The 18860-nt window shown below is 50.1% G+C and overlaps 1 protein-coding gene across 2 annotated transcripts in view; it reads left to right on the top strand.

The window, feature by feature from the left end:
- Window positions 1-2208: 2208 nt before the first annotated feature.
- Window positions 2209-18860, top strand: part of FXR2 (FMR1 autosomal homolog 2) — a 32840-nt gene continuing 16188 nt past the window's right edge. Inside the window, exons 1-5 of one of the 2 annotated variants that reach the window (XM_053362216.1) lie at window positions 2209-2733; window positions 14221-14273; window positions 17609-17702; window positions 17828-17899; window positions 18611-18759. In XM_053362216.1, the coding sequence (XP_053218191.1) occupies window positions 2683-2733; window positions 14221-14273; window positions 17609-17702; window positions 17828-17899; window positions 18611-18759 (419 nt within the window). In that variant the 5' untranslated portion in view covers window positions 2209-2682. The remainder of the gene's footprint in view (window positions 2734-14220; window positions 14274-17608; window positions 17703-17827; window positions 17900-18610; window positions 18760-18860) is intronic. The other variant, XM_053362215.1, reaches the window with a different exon arrangement.

Raw genomic sequence — 18860 nt, 5'->3', positions numbered from 1 at the left:
GATTGGCAGATAGCTGTGATGAGCCTGTTGGCGACTCTTAACGACTGCAATAGGTCTTACAGGAAAAAGCAAGGGGTGAGAAGGTGAAAAATGGCTTTGTCATGTATAATGAGATAAGAATCCAATGTCTTTGTTCAGACCAGGTCTCTCCATGGTTTTAAGTTTGGTAATGAGTTGCAATTCAGCAGTGTTACGGAAAGGGGGGGGCATGTCTTCTTCACCTTCTTCTTCGCTACAATATATCCATTTATTCCCAATTGTCAATGTCAAAAGGGACTAAAATCTATAAAATCCATAGAAAATCAATGTGCCAATTTGCTCAATTTCTCTAGGACTCTATGACACCTCCCCTGTCCTCCATAATCCCTCAAGTAAGAGGGGTTGCTGAAAAAATTTAAAACAGGGATGCAGAAAAGGGAGGCATGGGGAAGTCGCTGAAATTGGGTATATGAAAAAAAAATTTATGAAATTATACATGTTTATATGTTTGTTTGTTATTGTTTGTCTTTTGTATTGTTTTATATTACATGTTGAAAAACCAATAAAAATTTTATATATAAAAAAAACATAATCCCTCAAGTAAGGTGCTCTGCCAAGCCTTTCCTCCGGGCAATGCCAGGTGGCAGACTATGCACACATGGACCATTGTCTTCCCATCACCGGCACTCAGGAAGCGCTGATCTGCGCATATCTCCAGCTCTGCATATTCCCCCCTCCCTCCTCCGTATGTTAATCCGGTGTAACCCAACCTCTCCTTAATGTATTCATGATGTAACTGGGATGTATTTTGCACTGTATTCTGGGACATGGAGGGAGTTTCAAAAGTTCATGTCACCCCTTTCTCGCGGTTCAATCTCGTCTTGAACCTGTTGCGCAATAAACTTGGATCTTCTGCAGTTTGCTCCTGTGCCCGGCTGAGCTCATTTTCTTCCGCAGGGACCCGCGGACTTAGTCCGATGAGCTGGGTGGCAGAGTAGCCCCGCACCCAGATTTTAGCCGTAACAGCAGCTTCTCTTTCCAGTCTATTTCTGAAATTCCTTTGTAGTAAAACAGCTGTATCTGAAGAAGTGTGCATGCACACGAAAGCTCATACCAAGAACTAACTTAGTTGGTCTTTAAGGTGCTACTGGAAGGAAAAAATCATTTTGATGTGGCTCTCTTGGTGTGGCCTTATCCCACAGGCGACAACAGTGCTGTTTTGATTCTTCTTCATTTTATTAGAGACCTTTCAACAGGCTTGCTCATATTTTGACTATTAAGGAGCCCCATTCATGTAATATTGAGTTCTGAGTGGGTGTATACATACTGGGGTACCCTAAAAGTCTTTATTGCGTTTAAGGCTGAGGTAAATTATACTAAGTTTATTTCTTCAATGATAGTAATAATAATAATTATTAGTATTATTATTAATAGTAATAATTATTATTTCCTTCAAACTCAAATTAGCGCCGCGAGGGCCGCGAACCCGCAGCTCTGAGGAAAGGGGCGGGATAACAGCACCTGCCTCTCGTGACTGACATTCGAGAAGCGTAGACCAAGGAGGCGGGTGTCTAATTTTATTGGTCTGCTGAAGAATGTAGGCGTGGCCAAAGGCCGAGTTGCGGGGAAGGACTCCTCTCCCCTCACATTACCGCCCTGTCGATTTGACATGAAGAGAAATCCAATCAACGAAAGGGAGAGCCTGATTTGTGGGCGGGACCCTGCATGTGATAGGCACTTCCGAGGAAGAGGGGCGGGGCCCCCACAGCGCAGGACGCTGAGCGACGCTCGAGGGGAAGACGCCCGCGAGTTCGAGAATACTCTTAAAAAGCGGGGCGGGGCTTATTCCTTGGGGGGATATGATTGGCCAGCAGAGGCGGGACCCGCTCGAGTTCTGCCCCGGGGTTGGCCAACGCTCGGAAAGCCTGCCGCGCCTGCGCCTTGGCGCTGTGATTGGCGTCTCGGCAAACCCCGCCCTTCCCTTTTCGATTGGTTGCTTGGGAGAGAGGAGGGAGGGGAGGCGGGCGTGAGGAGAAACAAGAGAAGTTGTTTGAGTGGCGGAGAGAGAGAGAGAGAGAGAGAGAGAGATAGAAAGAGCCACAAGCAGGCTCCTCCCTCCTGTTCCCCGCCCTACGGCGCGAGCGCTCGCCGGCGATTGGCCAAAGGCAGCGGAGTCGCCCGGGGATTGGAGCCTCCGGCGCGCGGTGGGCGTGGTCCTAGGGCTCCTCCTCCGGCGCAGCGTACGCAGAGGCACGCACGGCCAAAGGGAGGGGGCGGAGCGCAGCGCGCGCGCTCCTTCTCCTCGCTCGCTCGCTCTCTCTCTCTGTGAGGGGAGGTCTCGCTCGCCCTCCCTCCCTCCCTCAGAGGCGCGCGCGCGCGCTCTCGCTCCTTCCTTCTCTCTCTCCCTCTCTCGCTCTCGGCGGCGCCGGGGAAGCCGGAGGAGGAGGCCGGAGGAGGAGGCGGAAGGCCGAGAGCGGAGTCCGGGCCGCGCCAGGCCGCGGCTGGGGGCCGGTCACGGTGGCGGAGCCGGAGGAGGCCGGGCCCCGCCCCGCCCCCATCCCCCCACCGGCGGCGGCGGCGGCGGCACCACAACCGCGGGGGGGCGGCGGCGGCGGCGGCGGTGTCCGGGGCGGCGCTTCCCCGTCTCCTTCCCCCTCCTTGGCGGCGGCCGCCCCTCCCTCCCCCTCGTCCCCCGCGGGGCCCATGGAAGGCCTGCCCGTGGAGGTGCGGGGCTCCAACGGGGCCTTCTACAAGGTGAGGAGGCCGGGGTGCGGGGACAGGCGTTGCCGTGGAGACCGGGGGTGGGTGGGCGGGGCCCCAGGGGTTGCCATGGAGATCCCGGGGAGGGCGCGAGGGGCTTCGAGGCGGGCGGGCGGGTGGGTGGGTGGGGGGCGGTGGCCACGCTGGGCGCCCGGGCCTTCCCCCAGGGTGAGGGGTGGGGAGCACAGAGGCAGGGGGGTGTCTGTCTCAACTCCAACCCCCCCCCCAAAATCCGGTACGTTTTGTAGCCCCCTGGGTTGAAATATTGGGGGGGGGAGACTCCTGTTGGGTGGCTTTTCTAGGGGCTATGCAAAAGCCAGCGTGGGGGAGGAGGGCATCTTTGGGGGGGGGCTTAAGAGGAAGGTGGGGTTGGGGGCTCTGGAAAGTGAAGCCCCCTCAAAGGGGGAAGGAAGGGCCACTCGGGGTTCTGCAAAGGAGACTCCCCCTGGGCGTGGGGTTGAAGGGGTGAGAGGGCCCGTTGTGGGGCGGGGTTGAAATGGGGGGAGACTCCTCTTCTGTCTGGTGGCTTTTGCAAAAGCGAGCGTGGGGGAGGAGGGCATTTGGGGGGGTGGCTTAAGAGGAAGGTGGGGTTGGGGGTTCTGGAAAGTGAAGAAAGGGGGAAGCAAGGGCCGCTTGGGGTTCTGCAAGGGAGACTCTCCCCTGGGTGTGGGGTTGAAGGGGTCAGAGGGCCCGTTATGGGGCGGGGGGGGGAGCTCTGGGCCTCTAGGCTTAAGAGGAAGGGCCATGGTTTGGGCGTGTGTTGCAGATCAGGGGGCTGGGTGGATGGGGAGTGTAGCCTGAGGTTGCTTGCGAGTGGTCGCCAGGTCAGCGCCTATGGGTTAGAAGGGTTGAGTCCAGTGCAGCGCTCATGTCATGGCTTTGCAATGCCGGGGATCAGCTTAACCGAGGCCTCTGCTCCCTTCCAAAGGCCTGATCTCATGGACAGGCTGGGCTGGGGGGAAGGAGGGGTCTCTTGTGTCACTTGAGCCTCATGTTGCACTTACCTGCTATTTTTATTTTAGTTTCCTCTATCAGGCACATCTTTGGAGTCCCTTCCCTACATCCTAAAGCCTGCCTTTCCTGGTAAGGTACTCCCTCCAAAACAGAGTACCTTGAAATGCCATGAGCATATTAGTCAGCAGCCATCCGGCAGGCAGAAATATATTTATATCACACTGCAGTCGAGTTTAGTGCTCCTTTATTGTGTAAGGAAATAAGGATGGGAGATCTTGTAACTGTATCTGTTTGCTGCTTGATTGGCACTGACACATGTTCCTTCTGACTTGCCGCTCTTCTCTCCCAAAGTGCTGCTTCCGCCCAGGTGCTGCAAGTAAATGTATTTATAAGGAAGGTACTCCAGTTCCACCCCTCCTTGAAGTAACTTCCAGCCTTGTATGGAATGACTCTGTATGTATCTTTATGAAGCAGGTGCTGTTAAAATAGGGAGGGAATAAACTCACCTTGGAAAGTACCACTGTTCAGTGGTGGGAGTAATAAGTTCCACGTTCCATGCCTGACATCTCCAGCTAAAAGGGCCTCAGGTAGGACGGCGAAGGAGAGACCCTCTGCCTGGTCCTTGCTGCGTCTCATAATGGACCGTACAGGGCCAGTGGTTTGGCGCAATAGGAGACAACTTCATTTGTTTGTGCTTTCAAATGTGTTACGAGGCAAGTGGAGTGATGGGTCTCTCCCATCCGTGGGATTAGTGTCACCCTATCTTGCTATAATAAAATGCTGAGTTACTTTATATGCATTTCCCTGATTAGTTCCGATGGGAAATTAATCGTCCATCCGGCTTGCACAAGGCTGGGCCCAGCTGAGATCTCAGTCTGCCTTCTAGATTCAAGGCCTGCTCTTTGCAGTTCCCTTCTTTTGAGCATCCAATCATGTTCTGTGGAATTACCTTTAGTGGGCTAAAAGCAGTTCTTCGTTGTAGCAAGACCTGAATTTCTCAAGTAACTTTCAGTGTCTCTAAATTAGGACCAACAAGCTGTTCCCAGGCTCCAGTGGGCTCCTCAGTTCCTGATCCACACCTTTTTTCCATATTGGAAAAGGGCTTTTTCTCCCTTTGGCATGGGAAGAGGAACGCCAGTCTCTCTAGAAGTTGAGGCTTTCATCGTCACTGAACCTAGTTGTCAAGAATGCTGCTTTGCCCAACATGAAGGGTCAAACATAGATAAGGAGGAAGCCCAAGATATCTGTATTCTGCCAAGCTCTACTGGGCCTGTGTGGAGGAGTGATGTTTTGTCTCTGGTCCCTATTCTGTAGTGAGAAGCGATGGCTTGTTTAGAAAGGCCTCGGGGAATTTTGAAACCTAATCACAAGGTTGCGAGGTGGGGGCTCAGTGTATTGTCTATTGCTAATTTTAGACTCCCACTTCAGAATGGAGTCACAACCAGTAGATGGCCATGAATCGTGAAGGTTTGCCTGGTGCCTTTATTACTTATCTTTAGCCACCAGGCAAAAATTTTTCTCTATAACCAGGCCTTTGGCTGGTTAGCATTCTGTGGCCTTTTAAATGTGTTTGTGGAAGGGGGATTGCTGGTATGTTTTTGTTTTATTATGTATTTTGTGCTCTCATTTTGTATTTTCATGTTGTGTACTGCCCTGTGATCTTCGGATGAAGGGCGGTATACAAATTTAATCAGTAACAGTAATGAGAATAATAAAAGACAGAGAAATATTTGAGGGGCTAATCCTCGTCTCCCGTAATGGAGTGGGTTATTTTTAGCCTGTTTGCGTGCTCTTTGCTGTGGCATCTCCATAGATTCCTTATCAAGTAATTTATTTTTAAACTCATAACCCTACCTTATCGCATAACATTTTTACCACCAGGAAACACACATCATGCTACATGTCCTCAAAAGACTCTCAGCCTGGGAAATGGGGGCTTCGGAAGACGTGGGGTTCTTAAACCGTAGCTCCATTGGCAGTACACCTGTTTTCGCATGCAAGAGATCCTGAACTCAATCTCCGGTGTCTCTGTTTAAAAGAATCAGGCCGCAGGTGACAGAAAATACATTTAGGCCCTGGGGCCAGTAAGAGCAGACAGTATACTGGGCTTTGCAGACGAAATAGTGTCTTCTGGTAAAAGGCAGTCTGTGTTTCCTAGGGACTCAGGTGATGTCAGCTTCTGCAAACGTCTACTCTTAAGTAACTGGTTCAAATGGCTTGGGGCGCAAGTGTACAACAAGCATCTGTGCTGCATTTCATTCCTGGTGTGTCTCATTGAGGAATCCTTGCTGTCTAGATCCTTCCTTCCAGCAGTGCTTGTTTGCATGCACCTCCCTTGCAACTGCTTAAGTGGGGCCTGCTGCCGGAAGCTGTATGTGCCCCAGTGGACTTGCGAGAAAGCTGAATGAGGAGAAAGTGGGAATGCTCTACTCAAGCCAAGCGTTGTGTCGTTCTGTGGAAAGGTGCTTGGCTTCTGAACAGGATTTAAAGACTGCACGTTCCTCCTGCCAGTGGCATATTCTTCACCACACCCCGTTTTATAGAATTGCATCCATTGAGGCAGGGTATGCTAAATAACTTCCAAGCTGAAGTATACAATTTGCCCATATTCTTTTTTGCCTTTCGACTTCAGCAGCTTCCTCTTCTGAGATTTCTGCGGCTCCTTAGCTGCTGTAACTCCACCTTTGCTTTCAAATGCAGGAGCCACAAATCAATCCTTTTGTGTGTTCCTGGGCTTCCCAAAGGTTTTCATGGAAGACCTTATTTCTTAGAATTTGAAAGGTGAGCTTTTGCCCGCCAGTCACTGCTGGTGGTCCTTTGTAGAACATCTCTACCATTGCTGTTTCCGGCTAGAGTAAAATAACAGGGTTGTAACTCTACCTGAAGCATAAGAGTAAGGTTAACGGGCTGGCCTTTTTTCCTTTTTTTAACAGAGTTTGCATGTTGGCAGAATATCAATCGTAGGCAGTAATACACATGGCGGTATTGCCTTGCCACTGGTAGTTGACTACATCCTGTTAACTTTTAACTACCACTAGTAATAGTTGATCTAAGAACATAAGAGCCCAGCTGAGTCAGTGTCCTGTTATCACAGTGGCCTACCAGATGCTGAGTGCAACAGAATTTGTGATTCTCAGCAACTGGTAGTCAAGAGGCCTGCTGCCTCTGATACTGGAGGTAAAATGTAGCCCTCATGGTTAGTGGCCATTGATAGCCTTTTGTCTAATTCTCTTCTAAAACTTCCCCAAGTTCATGGCCATCACTTTGTTGGAATGAATTCCAAAGTTTTAAGAGTTTGGATTTGATATCTCGCTTTATCACTACCCGAAGGAGTCTCAAAGCTGCTAACATTCTCCTTTCCCTTCCTCCCCACAACAAACACTCTGTGAGAGACTGAGAGACTTCAAAGAAGTGTGACTAGCCCAAGGTCACTCAGCAGCTGCATGTGGAGGAGCAGAGACATGAACCCGGTTCCCCAGATTACGAGACTACCGCTCTTAACCACTACACCACACTGGCTCTAACTATGCACTGTTTGAAAAAGTACTTTGCTGTTTTGAGATTCCCAACAATCCGATTCATCGGATGTCCCCGAGTTCTAGTCTTATGAGAGGGAGAAAACCATTTTTCTACCCCGTTTCTCACCGTACATAATTGTACACGTTTCTGTCATCACTCCCCACCCCCAATTCTCACCTTTTTATTAACTGAAAAACCCAAATATAACATTTTGTCATAGAGGAGTTTCTCAAACGCCTTGATCCTTTTGTGTGTCCTTTTCTGAACCATGTCCAGCTCTACAACATACACACTGCACTTTTCTGTACATGGTATTCCAAGTACGGTTACCATAAATTTGTATATCATTGTTACAATATTGGCAGTTTTATTTTTCAGTCCCTTTCCTAATGACCCCTAATGTGGAATTTGCCTTTTTCGCAGCTGCTGAATGCAGGATTGACATTTCCATCGAGCTACCCCCCAAGGTCTCATGCCTAAGAAGGAAAAGAAGGGCCCTACTGGATCATTTGTAGATCCTTGCAATTCCACAAAAAATTGTGTCATCAGCAGACTTGGCTACCTCACGGCTCTCCACTAACTCTTGACTATTTATGAGCAACTGAAAAAACACAGGTCCCAATACCAATCCTTCTTGTTGTTTAGTCGTGTCCGCCTCTTGGTGACCCCCTGGACCAGAGCACGCCAGGCACTCCTGTCTTCCACTGCCTCCCGCAGTTTGGTCAAACTCATGCTGGTAGCTTCAAGAACACTGTCCCACCATCTCGTCCTCTGTCATCCCCTTCTCCTTGGGCCCTCCATCTTTCCCAACATCAGGGTCTTTTCCAGGGAGTATTCTTCTCTTCTCATGAGTTGGCCAAAGTCTTGGAGCCTCGGCTTCAGGATCTGTCCTTCCAGTGAGCACTCAGGGCTGATTTCCTTCAGAATGGAGAGGTTTGATCTTCTTGCAGTCCATGGGACTCTCAAGAGTCTCCTCCAGCACCAGAATTCAAAAGCATCCATTCTTTGGCGATCAGCCTTCTTTATGGTCCAGCTCTCACTTCCATACGTCACTACTGGGAAAACCAGAGCTTTAACTATACGGACCTTTGTTGGCAAGGTGATGTCTCTGCTCCCCCTTGGGGGTCTCCAATTTCTACATCCTTCTATGAGGAGAGCAATCAGTTTATTCCTACTCTCTGTTTCCTCTTCTGTAACCGGCTACTGATCCAAAGGGTCCCTCGGCTCTTATCCCATGACTGCTGAGTTTAATGAGGCCTTTTGGGTGAGGGCTTTTAGCGGTAGCTTTTTGAAAATCCGTGTGCTTGTTGACACTCTCAAAGAACATGTTTACCACCAGCTTTTCACAGTTCTTAAGCTATCCAGCTTGTAATTTCCCTAGATCCCTTTTTAAAAAATTTGTCTTACAGCAGCCACTTTCCTGTCGTCAGGTGTCAAGGCTGAACTTCGGGATAGGTTGCATATTTTTTTTGTAGCAGGTTGGTAGGTTCACGTTTCAGTTCTTTTAAGAATTCTTGGGCGGCTGCCATCTGGACCTGGTGATTTCTCAGCTTTTAATTTGTCATTAAGTCCTACAACCTCATCTCTTGTGACCCCTCTTCACCTCAGTTCCTCAGATTTCTTTCCTGCGAAAGTTTAGGCACAGGGACCTGCCCCACATCTTCCTATGCAAGGACAAGTGCACAGAATGGACTCTGCAATCTCCTTTTCCTCCTTTGACCTGATTGTCGTCCAAAGGTCCCACTAACTCCCTATCTGGTTTCCTACGTATTTCTAATGTTTTTGAATAACTGTTTATTGTTGGTCTTAATGTGTTTAGTGATGTGCTCCTCAGTTCTTCTTCTTCAAGCATCCCTTATTGTCTGCTTGCATTTCTTTTGCCAGAGTTTGTGCTCACTTGGACAAGGCTTTAGTCTTTGATGCTGCTTGTTAGCCACGCTGGCATCTTCTTGGCCCTGGTGGTACCTTTCTTGATCTACATTCTGCATTTTAGCTGAACATCTGTTACTGTGGCTCAGATCAACCTCCACGCCTTCTAGAGAGCTTTGACCGTCTTCACTTCCCTTTTCAGCCTTGCTTATAACAATCCCTAATTTTTCAAGGAGTTTCCTCTTTCGAAGTCAGATGTGGCTGTATTGGATATGTTGTGCTAGATCTGGGAGAGTCCTGGCTGACCAGGTGCCTGGAGTTTCATGCTGTTACTTGAGATTTCAAGTGCTGTGGTACCTCGGGTTACAGATGCTTCAGGTTACAGACACTTCAGGTTACAGACTCCGCTAACCCAGAAATAGTACCTTGGGTTAAGAACTTTGCTTCAGGATGAGAACAGAAATCGTGCTCCGGCGGCAGCGGGAGACCCCATTAGCTAAAGTGGTGCTTCAGGTTAAGAACAGTTTCAGGTTAAGAACGGACCTCTGGAACGAATTAAGTACTTAACCCGAGGTACCACTGTATTTTACCCTGTTTGGGGCTGAAAATACTTTATGCAAGCAGCTTTGCATACATGTTCCCCGCAGGAGAGAATGCTTGTGGAATATCGCTGCGTGTCAAATAAGTTGTGCGCAGACGGCCTAGCGGAAAGTGGCTATATGGCTTGCAGCAGCAGCAATGAGAATTTTTAGTGTCCGGCTGCTGTACAGCGATCCACCAAAGAGTAAAATTATCCTCTGCAAATTCAGGGGTTCTCAAGTTGTAGAGTTGCTCGTGAATGGAAGCGGTTTGCGTGCGTGGAGGGCTTGAAACTTTAAAGGGGGGGTTCCTTGAAACTCTTTGACATGGCGTCCCAAGCATTGCAAAGGTTGTACACTGCAATTTTAATTTAGCCCTAGCTGCGTAAAGCCAGAGGGCAGGTAGACCAGGCTTGAGGTGTGGAACGTGGGAGATATAAATGTTCCTGTGTGCTGGCCTCATGGAATGAAGGGGGTTGATCCATCTGTGCTGAATGAATGATAAATGAGATTCTCTCTGCTGGCCTGGAGACGTATATAGCCTCAGGCGCAGCAGGGCTTTAAAGGGGATTCTTGGAGCTCGGCAGGCTGTGGGAGAGGGCAGGCATGGAGTAGTTCACAAAGACTCCAGAATCATTGATCCTGCCCACATCACGGTTGCGGGTCCTTGTTGGATGGTGGCCCCTCTGCCTCTTCGCTGCTCTCTGAATGGCCAGGCTAACTGTTGACTGTGTCTAAGGCCTAAGGATGGCACCCACTAGACTGACAGACAGGGAGCAAAGGGGGGAAGTTATTCTCCCTCCCTCTTGCCGTGTACATCCACTGAAGCTGAGTGTTGGAAGATTCAAGACAGATGAGTATTTCTTCATGCAACTCATAGTTGACCTGTGGAACTCACTCCCACAGGAGCTACGGATGTCCGTCAAGCCAGGTGGCTTTCAAAGAGGATTAGACACTTTCCTAGAGGAAGGAGAGAGTTGTCAATGGCTGTTAGCCAGGAAAGCCATGCTCTGCCTCCACAGTTACTGGGAAGAAGGGAGAGGGAAACTGGTGGGTCTCTGGAAGAACAGGGTGCTGGCTGAGATGGGCCTTTGGCCTGATCCAGCGGGCTTTTATTACGCACTCCATGTGGGCCTGCAGGCGTATTTTGCTTGGGCGGTCAAATTGCGGGTAGCATCCAGACTTGCCAAAGAGGTCACCAGGTCCTGGGACGAGGAGGAGAGAGATTTTTAGCATGCTGTTGAGGAAAGGAGTCTTGGGAGGCAGCCATGTAGTCAAGAATATATGCAGACCGCCTCTTCCAACCAGAGGTAACTCCTTTCTGCTGTCTCCAACAGACGCTGGTTGAGTGGCGAGATGACCAGCTTAGGTTTTCTCTGTCCCAGTGAGTTGTGTGTGCTGGAATAGTGGCACTGCTTACTGGGCAATGAACTCCGCTTAAAGCCGGCTTCCTCTGGAGCTGGGAAGGAGACGTGTGGCTGTTTGCTCATAGCGGAGCAGCTGGCGGAGAAGACATCTGTCCCCAGGAACACCTGTTCCTCCCATCACTCTGTAGACATGCAGGACATTTCGCCCTGCCCTCATCACGCTCCAAACTCAGAACATGTTCAGGCCTCCCTCCCTTGATTGCTGCCCTGCGGCTGCCCTCCCTTCCCCTCCCTGGCAGTGCCAAATGTCCTGTGTTGTGGGCGGCAGGAGATGAAGAGAGAGGCAGGGCCATGGCTGCACCCCGTCTTCTAAAAGCCACATGCCTTGGAGGGATAAGGCTGTGGCAGAGAATGGCCACCACACGGAGAGGTTGTTTGTGGAATACTTTAGCCTGTATTCCGGGGTGGAGCTGGCCTCCCTAAATCAGAAAACAATTATTAATCCAAGTGTGCTTTTCCCCTTCAAAAATGTCAACCCCCACATGCTTATCCATCTGTGTCTGTGAACCAGGCTAACCATTTGCCTGTTGAACCTTTTTTTCCTAGCAACTCCAGAAAACATTCACTTGCAAGCGTTACCAAATGTCCCAAATGTCAATCCTGGTGCAAGCCAGGCCATTCAGGTTTTAATCTTGAAACTGTTTTTTGCGTTTTTGAGAAAAAGCGGGTTATACATGTTGTAAATAAGTACAGTGGTACCTGGTTACATACGCTTCAGGTTACAGACCCCGCTAACTCAGAAATAGTGCTTCAGGTTAAGAACTTTGCTTCAGGATGAGAACAGAAATCGTGCTCCGACGGTGCGGCAGCAGCAGGAGGCTCCATTAGCTAAAGTGGTGCTTCAGGTTAAGAACAGTTTCAGGTTAAGAACGGACCTCTGGAACGAATTGAGTACTGTATTTTTGCTCTTTAAGACTGACTTTTTCCCTCCTAAATAGTACGGGGAAATGTGTGTGCGTCTTATGGAGCGAATACAGGCTGCGCAGCTATCCCAGAAGCCAGAACAGCAAGAGGGATTGCTGCTTTCACTGCGCAGCGATCCCTCTTGCTGTTCTGGCTTCTGAGATTCAGAATATTTTTTTTCTTGTTTTCCTCCTCCAAAAACTAGGTGCGTCTTGTGGTCTGGCACGTCTTATAGAGCGAAAAATACGGTACTTAACCTGAGGTAGCACTGTAAGTGAATAGAGGGTTGCACCCAGGGAATCGGGCATTTCCTCCCAAACGGCTTTCCCACTGAGCACCTTTCCCTGATCCCAAGCAGCCCTGCATTGCTTTGGGATTAAAAAATCAATGGGCAGGTTGGGGCTGGCTTTGAGTGAGGACTAAGAGTGGGGTCCTCTGCCCCAGAAGCCAAGTGCCATCTGACCTAGAGGCCTGGCAGTATGTGAGCTCCTGACCGCTGAAAGGAAGCTGCCGTGTGTTCTTTGAAGGAGGAGTCATGAGCTAGCTGCCTGGTGTTGGCTAGTCTGGCAGGGAATGTGCTTTAGGAGGAGTAAATTGAAATAATAATAATAAATTTATTATTTATACCCTGCCCATCTGGCTGGGCTTCCCCAGCCACTCTGGGTGGCTTTCAACAAAATATTAAAATACAGTAATACATCAAATATTACTGCCTAAACAGGGCTGCCTTCAGGTGTCTTCTAAAAGTCTGGTAGTTGTTGTTCTCTTTGACATCTGGTGGGAGGGCGGGTGCCACTACCAAGAAGGCCCTCTGCTTGGTTCCCTGTAACTTGGCTTCTTGCACTGAGGGAGCCGCCAGAAGGCCCTCGGCGCGGGACCTCAGTGTCCGGGCAGAACGATGGGGGTGGAGACGCTCCTTCAGGTCTACTGGACCGAGGCCATTTACTTTATTGTCACTTGTACAACTTGTATACAGTGAGATGTCACGAGCACCCCCCACTCAGCTCTCTTAGTCTTAATTCCCCTCGTTTATGGACGCACACCCACCAAACCCGAAAGTCAGTTGCCTTGTTGCTATCTTTTCATTCAGCAGCCTAACAGTCCACAGATAGAAGCTGTTCTTTACCTGGTTGGTGCGACTAATCCTGCTTCTATATATCTTCTGCCCGAGGGCAGGAGATCAAGAAAGTGCCGGCCAGGGTGTGAATCATCCCTGAGAATTTTCCTCACTCTCCTGAGGCAACGATCTTCCGCTATTTCATCCACCGGATTCACGGGACAGCCCATAATATGTTGTGCTGTATTCACCACCCTCTGTCGGCACTTCCTATCACTTGATGTCAAACCAGCGTACCACACTGTGATGCAGTACGAAAGGACACTTTCTATTGTGGACCGGTAGAAGGAGATCATCAAATGTTGATTGACATTGTTCTTTGGCAATTCTCTGAGGAGACGGAGTCTATGTTGGGCTTTCTTAACCACCTGGGTTGTATTGATTTTGTATTGTATTTAAGAAATGTGACAGGGTGGGGGGGTGTATGAGAGAGAGGGAGAGAGAAGTTCATGTCTTCCTGAACTTCCTGAACAGGACATGTAAAAGGAAGTATTTCATGGAGCGCAGAGTTAAAACTATGGAACTCCCTTCCACTGGAGGCAGTGATGGCCCAGTAACCTAGATGCCTTAAAAGAGGTTTAGACAGATTCATGGAAAAGGAGGAGAAGGCTATCGGTGGCTACTAGCCACAATGGCTGTGGTCTGTCTCCACAGCTGGAGACAGCAGCTAGAAACCACAGGAAGGAGGAGGGGGTGTTCTTGTGCTCAGATTCTGCTTGTGGGCACCTGGTTGGCCACTGTGGGAACAGGATGAAGGCGATGCCACACCTGGTTAGGCTTTTAGGTTCCATTCCACACTATCTAGGCCTCCTAAGGGGCCAGTGACTCAGAGGATCACGTCTTTGGGGGATGTCGCCAAGCTCCGACCTTTGCTTCTGCAGAGCTGTTCTTCTCTTGCCAAGTCTCCCTTTCCATGCTACTGCTTTGCATTGGCTGTTTGGTGTCTTGGGTCCACTGGTCCCAGTCGAGGGACGCAGTGGCTTGGTGGTGGTGGCTCCTTCTGCAGGGCTCCTTTTTTTTTGCTCAGCCAGCACTGCCCCTTACGCATTGAGCTTTGGGGACTTGCTGGCTGTGGTGCTAACGCGGTGTCTCTTGTCTCTTCCTTCCCTTCCAGGGTTTTGTTAAAGATGTCCACGAAGACTCGGTCACGATATCCTTCGAGAACAAGTGAGTGTCCGCAAGAGGTGTGCCTGCACCCTTCTCTGCTGTTTTGTCAGAGAGCTAGCAGGCCAAGTTCGGCCCGTCCTTTTCCAGCCCTCTGGAAGTAGCGGCTGCCCCGGTGTCCTTGAGGTCCATCGTATGATGAGGGTACAACCCTGGTATACCGGCTCAGAGCCACTTCTGGCAATGAAACCCCACTGACCTGGGCTTGTTTGCCTAGACTTATGAAGCTGGCACCTTGTGATATGAATGCTGTGTGGGGCTGGTGCCTATAGCTCCATGCTGGCTCCTAGGAAATTGAAATAATATTCTTGCAGACAGTCGCTGCCCCCCAACCCATGTCTCTTGCTCTCACCCAGGAAACAAGCACACCAAGAACTCTGGCCAATATACCGTATTTTTCACTCTATAAGACTCACTTTTTCCCTCCTAAAAAGTAAGGGGAAATGTGTGTGCGTCTTATGGAGTGAATGCAGGCTGCGCAGCTATCCCAGTAGCCAGAACAGCAAGAGGGATCGCTGCTTTCACTGCGCAGCGATCCCTCTTGCTGTTCTGGCTTCTGAGATTCAGAATATTTTTTTTTTCTTGTTTTCCTCCTGCAAAAACTAGGTTCGTTTTGTGGTCTTATAGAGTGAAAAATACGGTAAGTTTCAAAAGTGGGAGTGGTCCCTGTTCACAAATCAATAGTCAGTACTTTTGAATGTTAATTGTAGTCAATTGTAACAAAAACTAATCCATTCAAAAGTATGTATTCTGACAAGGATTACAAACTCAGATAGAGATTACAAACTCAAACTCATAAGGATATTTATATGAATGGATTAGTTTTTGTTACAATTGACCATTGATTTGTGAGTAGGGACCACTCCCGCTTTTGAAACTTATATTGGCCTGAGTTCTCGGTGTGCTCTTTTCTTGGTATATTTAATATCAAGAACTCCAACTTATCTATCCTCACCCAGGAAACGCTGGCCATTCCCACCCTCTGCTTTGCACTCTGGTGGCAGCTGGGCCGAGGGGAAGAAACGGGGGCTTTCTCCTGGAGCTCTGTTCTTGCTTTGTAGCAACTCCTGCCAGTGGCTAGATTGCTCTCCCCACCAAGAGTTCACTGCTTGTCTACCAGCTGCTGTATCAAACTAGGCACCCCCAGGCTACCAAATTCAGCAGAGCAACAGAGCTCTCTCACTCTGGCTGGGGGTCCCTGCAGGATATGATGTCAGGAACTCCCCACCCCTCAGAGCACACACAGTTGTTTGGTCACCCCAGGGAAGTGGGGAAGGTAGTTCCTTCCTCCTCAGTCTGGGCTTCCCCCCTTCTTCATCTTCAATCTTCTTTTCCCTTGAGCCAGACACCCCTAACCCTGTTCTCCCTCATTTGACTCTGGAGACAGGAGGTTGCGGGGATGCCTGCTAACTTTGTCGCCCACCTGTGTAGGCACCGCACAGCATTGGTAGTGGCCCCGATCCCCCAGCAGTTATGGAGCAAGGGGGCTGAACCCCAGCCCCACCCTCCTAAAGATCTCTGCGTGCACACTGGAAGCTTATTGCAGAGCGAAAACCTTGGCACTCGCAAGCAACAGGATGGGTTTTTTTGTTTGCTTTTAAATATTTTTTTTGCTGGGCATGTTTAGCCTGGAGAAGAGGAGCTGGGCATGTTTAGCCTGGAGAAGAGGAGGTTAAGGGGTGATATGATAGCCATGTTCAAATATATCAAAGGATGTCACATAGAGGAGGGAGAAAGGTTGTTTTCTGCTGCTCCAGAGAAGCGGACACGGAGCAATGGATCCAAACTGCAGGAAAGAAGATTCCACCTAAACATTAGGAAGAACTTCCTGACAGTAAGAGCTGTTTGACAGTGGAATTTGCTGCCAAGGAGTGTGGTGGAGTCTCCTGCTTTGGAGGTCTTTAAGCAGAGGCTTGACAACCATATGTCAGGAGTGCTCTGATGGTGTTTCCTGCTTGGCAGGGGGTTGGACTCCATGGCCCTTGTGGTCTCTTCCAACTCTAGGATTCTATGATTCTATGAAATGCTGCTTATTGGACGGGTGGGGAGGCGAAAGTGCCTGAAATTCCTGACTCAGCAGAAAGCCAGAAGCGTCTGCCGGAGGAGAGAGGTTTGAGCCACTCGCAGAGGTCCTTCCTCGGCAGCTGAAGCGTCAGGGAGACACGTGTCTCTGCAACAGCTGTAAGGAGGGAAGCCACCCTGGCCTCTAGGCGCTGCAGTCAAGCCACCGCCTGCTCCCCCACCCTGCCCAGAAAAAATAAAAAGCTTTGTGGCCGGAGGTTCAACGCTGGCCCTGCTCTCTGAGAAGAGCAGGTGCTGGGTTGCTGGGGCTCTCGCCGACAGGCCGCCCGAGTTTGCGGCTCTGGTTGTCAGCCAGTAAGGGACTAGTGAGCAGAGGGAGGCTGGCAGCCTGCCAGCAGCTGTGTCTGGCCGCCTCCGTCTCCCCACCCGGGGTGGTGTGGGCGTGGCGGCGGTATGCAAATGCTGCCTAATTCCGCTGCAGTTAACGAGGCAGCCTTGCAGCACCACGGCCAGTTCCCAGGATTGTGCTCTGACAGGGCCGGAACACAGCCGCAGCACGATCTCCCTGCGAGAGGCAGGGCGGGCTATAAATACCCACAGAGTGTCTCTTTGTCAGCCCCATTCTCCAGCCCTCCTTGTGGTTTTTCCTGAGTGGGGGATATGTCTTTGCATTCTCCTCCCCTCATTTCTTTCATCTTGCCTCTGTTCCCCTCCCCAAGAACGTTTGCATGCTCTTAGCAGGCTTCCTTGCCTCTAAACTATTTTGACCCCCATCAGGTAATGGTACTGTGGCCTTTATGTCTAACCAGCGGCGTCGCCAAATAGTTGTGGTTCCTAGGAGCCAGCGTTGAATATTTAAGAGCCAGCGTTCCATAGCTCTGGTGGAAGGGGGTGTGTGGAGTTAAAGCCACAAGGTGATACATTTGATTTCCTAGGTGCGTGTGCAGCCAGGGGTCTGGATTTTTTTCTGGCAGGTGCAATTGTTGTTGGAAAAGCATGTTGCTAGTAGCAGGGTGGGGAAGGAGTTCAGGCCGGCTGCTGTTGTCCGATACATGCTGCTGAGTCATTAGAGAAGAGAATAGCTTGTTAGGAATGGAGGTGGATATTTGGAGTGTGCTTCTACGAAGCAGCCATTCCGAATTGGTGGGAGTGCCAGTGTTGACTTAACGTCCCTGCCGCTTTCGCCTGCGCAAAATTCGGCTCTTGGCATTGTTTAGCCCCAAGCACCTCCCAGAGCTTGTGAAGAAACATTGTGTGTTGATGGGTAGCTAGTCTCCCCTTACTGTTACCTGGAATAACACTCTGTCTCTTCGCAGCTGGCAGCCCGAAAGGCAAATCCCCTTCGGCGACGTGCGGCTGCCCCCACCTGCAGACTACAGCAAGGAGATTTTGGAAGGGGATGAGGTGGAGGTGAGTGAAGGCTGCCAAGAGGCTTTCTGCACCCTTCTGGGGGTGGGGGGTGGAGCAGCGGGGTGAGTAGGCAGCTGCTGTGAGTGGAGGGTGGCCCCCTAACTTGAATTTCCCTGTCCTCTTAGGTTTATTCCCGAGCCAATGAGCATGAGCCGTGTGGCTGGTGGCTGGCCAGGGTTCGAATGATGAAAGGAGACGTAAGTATTGAACAAAATACACCCCCCTTGAAATATTCCCGGGCATTCAGTGAGGGGGCAGTTCAGCCCGTCCCTCTCACCATTAACACATTTAATGAGCTGAGCCCCTTCCGCCTCCCCGGCACGTGGTAGGAGCTCTCCATGTGCACAGCAAATGCTCACAGATTGGCTCCCAGAGCATCTGGGCGCCATGGGCCACAATGCGGAATAGTGACGGTGCTGCAATGCAGATGTTCTTATGATGCTTCTGTGACGTGTTGTTATGAGGTTGTCGTAATCTGCCTTAAGTTCACTCAGTGGGAACAGGTAGAGTATAATTTTTTTCAAGTAAATAAAAATAATGAAAGCAAGTAAATTTCCAGGGTCGTAAGCCAGCCTGAATTTGCAGGCGTGAAAGTTTCCACTTCTCTCAAGCAGCAGTGTTCAGTGGGTTTCTTAGTGTGAACATAACTCCTTCTGCATTTCCAAGGAAGACTGTTACATCCAGAGGGGGGAGGGGAACGTGCAGTTGGGGGGGGGGACTGTGACCCTAACCCCGTGGAAGAGTTTTCCAGGGTTTTTTTCTTCCCAGAGGCACAGTGTGCAGTTAGAATTCACTTTTCCCCTCCTGTTTGAGTTTACTTAGGCTTAACAACTCTAAAGGCAGAACATAACTGCAGTTCTTTTGGGCCCTTCTTTGTGGCTCCCTCTGATCTCGTCCTCCTCTTGCAGTTCTACGTCATAGAATACGCCGCTTGTGATGCCATCTACAATGAAATCGTCACGTTGGAGCGGCTGCGGCCTGTCAACCCCAGCAAAGTGGCCACCAAGTGCAGCTTTTTCAAAGTCACCATTGCGGTACCAGAGGATCTCAAGGAGGCGTGAGTGTTAACATAAACACAATTCAAATTGCTGGTGCTGACCTTTAAAGCCCTAAACGGCCTCGGTCCAGTATACCTGAAGGAGCGTTTCCACCTCCATC

This window comes from Podarcis raffonei, chromosome 13 (genome assembly GCF_027172205.1).
Source record: "Podarcis raffonei isolate rPodRaf1 chromosome 13, rPodRaf1.pri, whole genome shotgun sequence".
Lineage (NCBI taxonomy): Eukaryota > Metazoa > Chordata > Lepidosauria > Squamata > Lacertidae > Podarcis > Podarcis raffonei.
The sequence above is the reverse complement of the archived record's forward strand: the minus strand, read 5'-3'. Positions and strand labels throughout refer to the sequence as shown.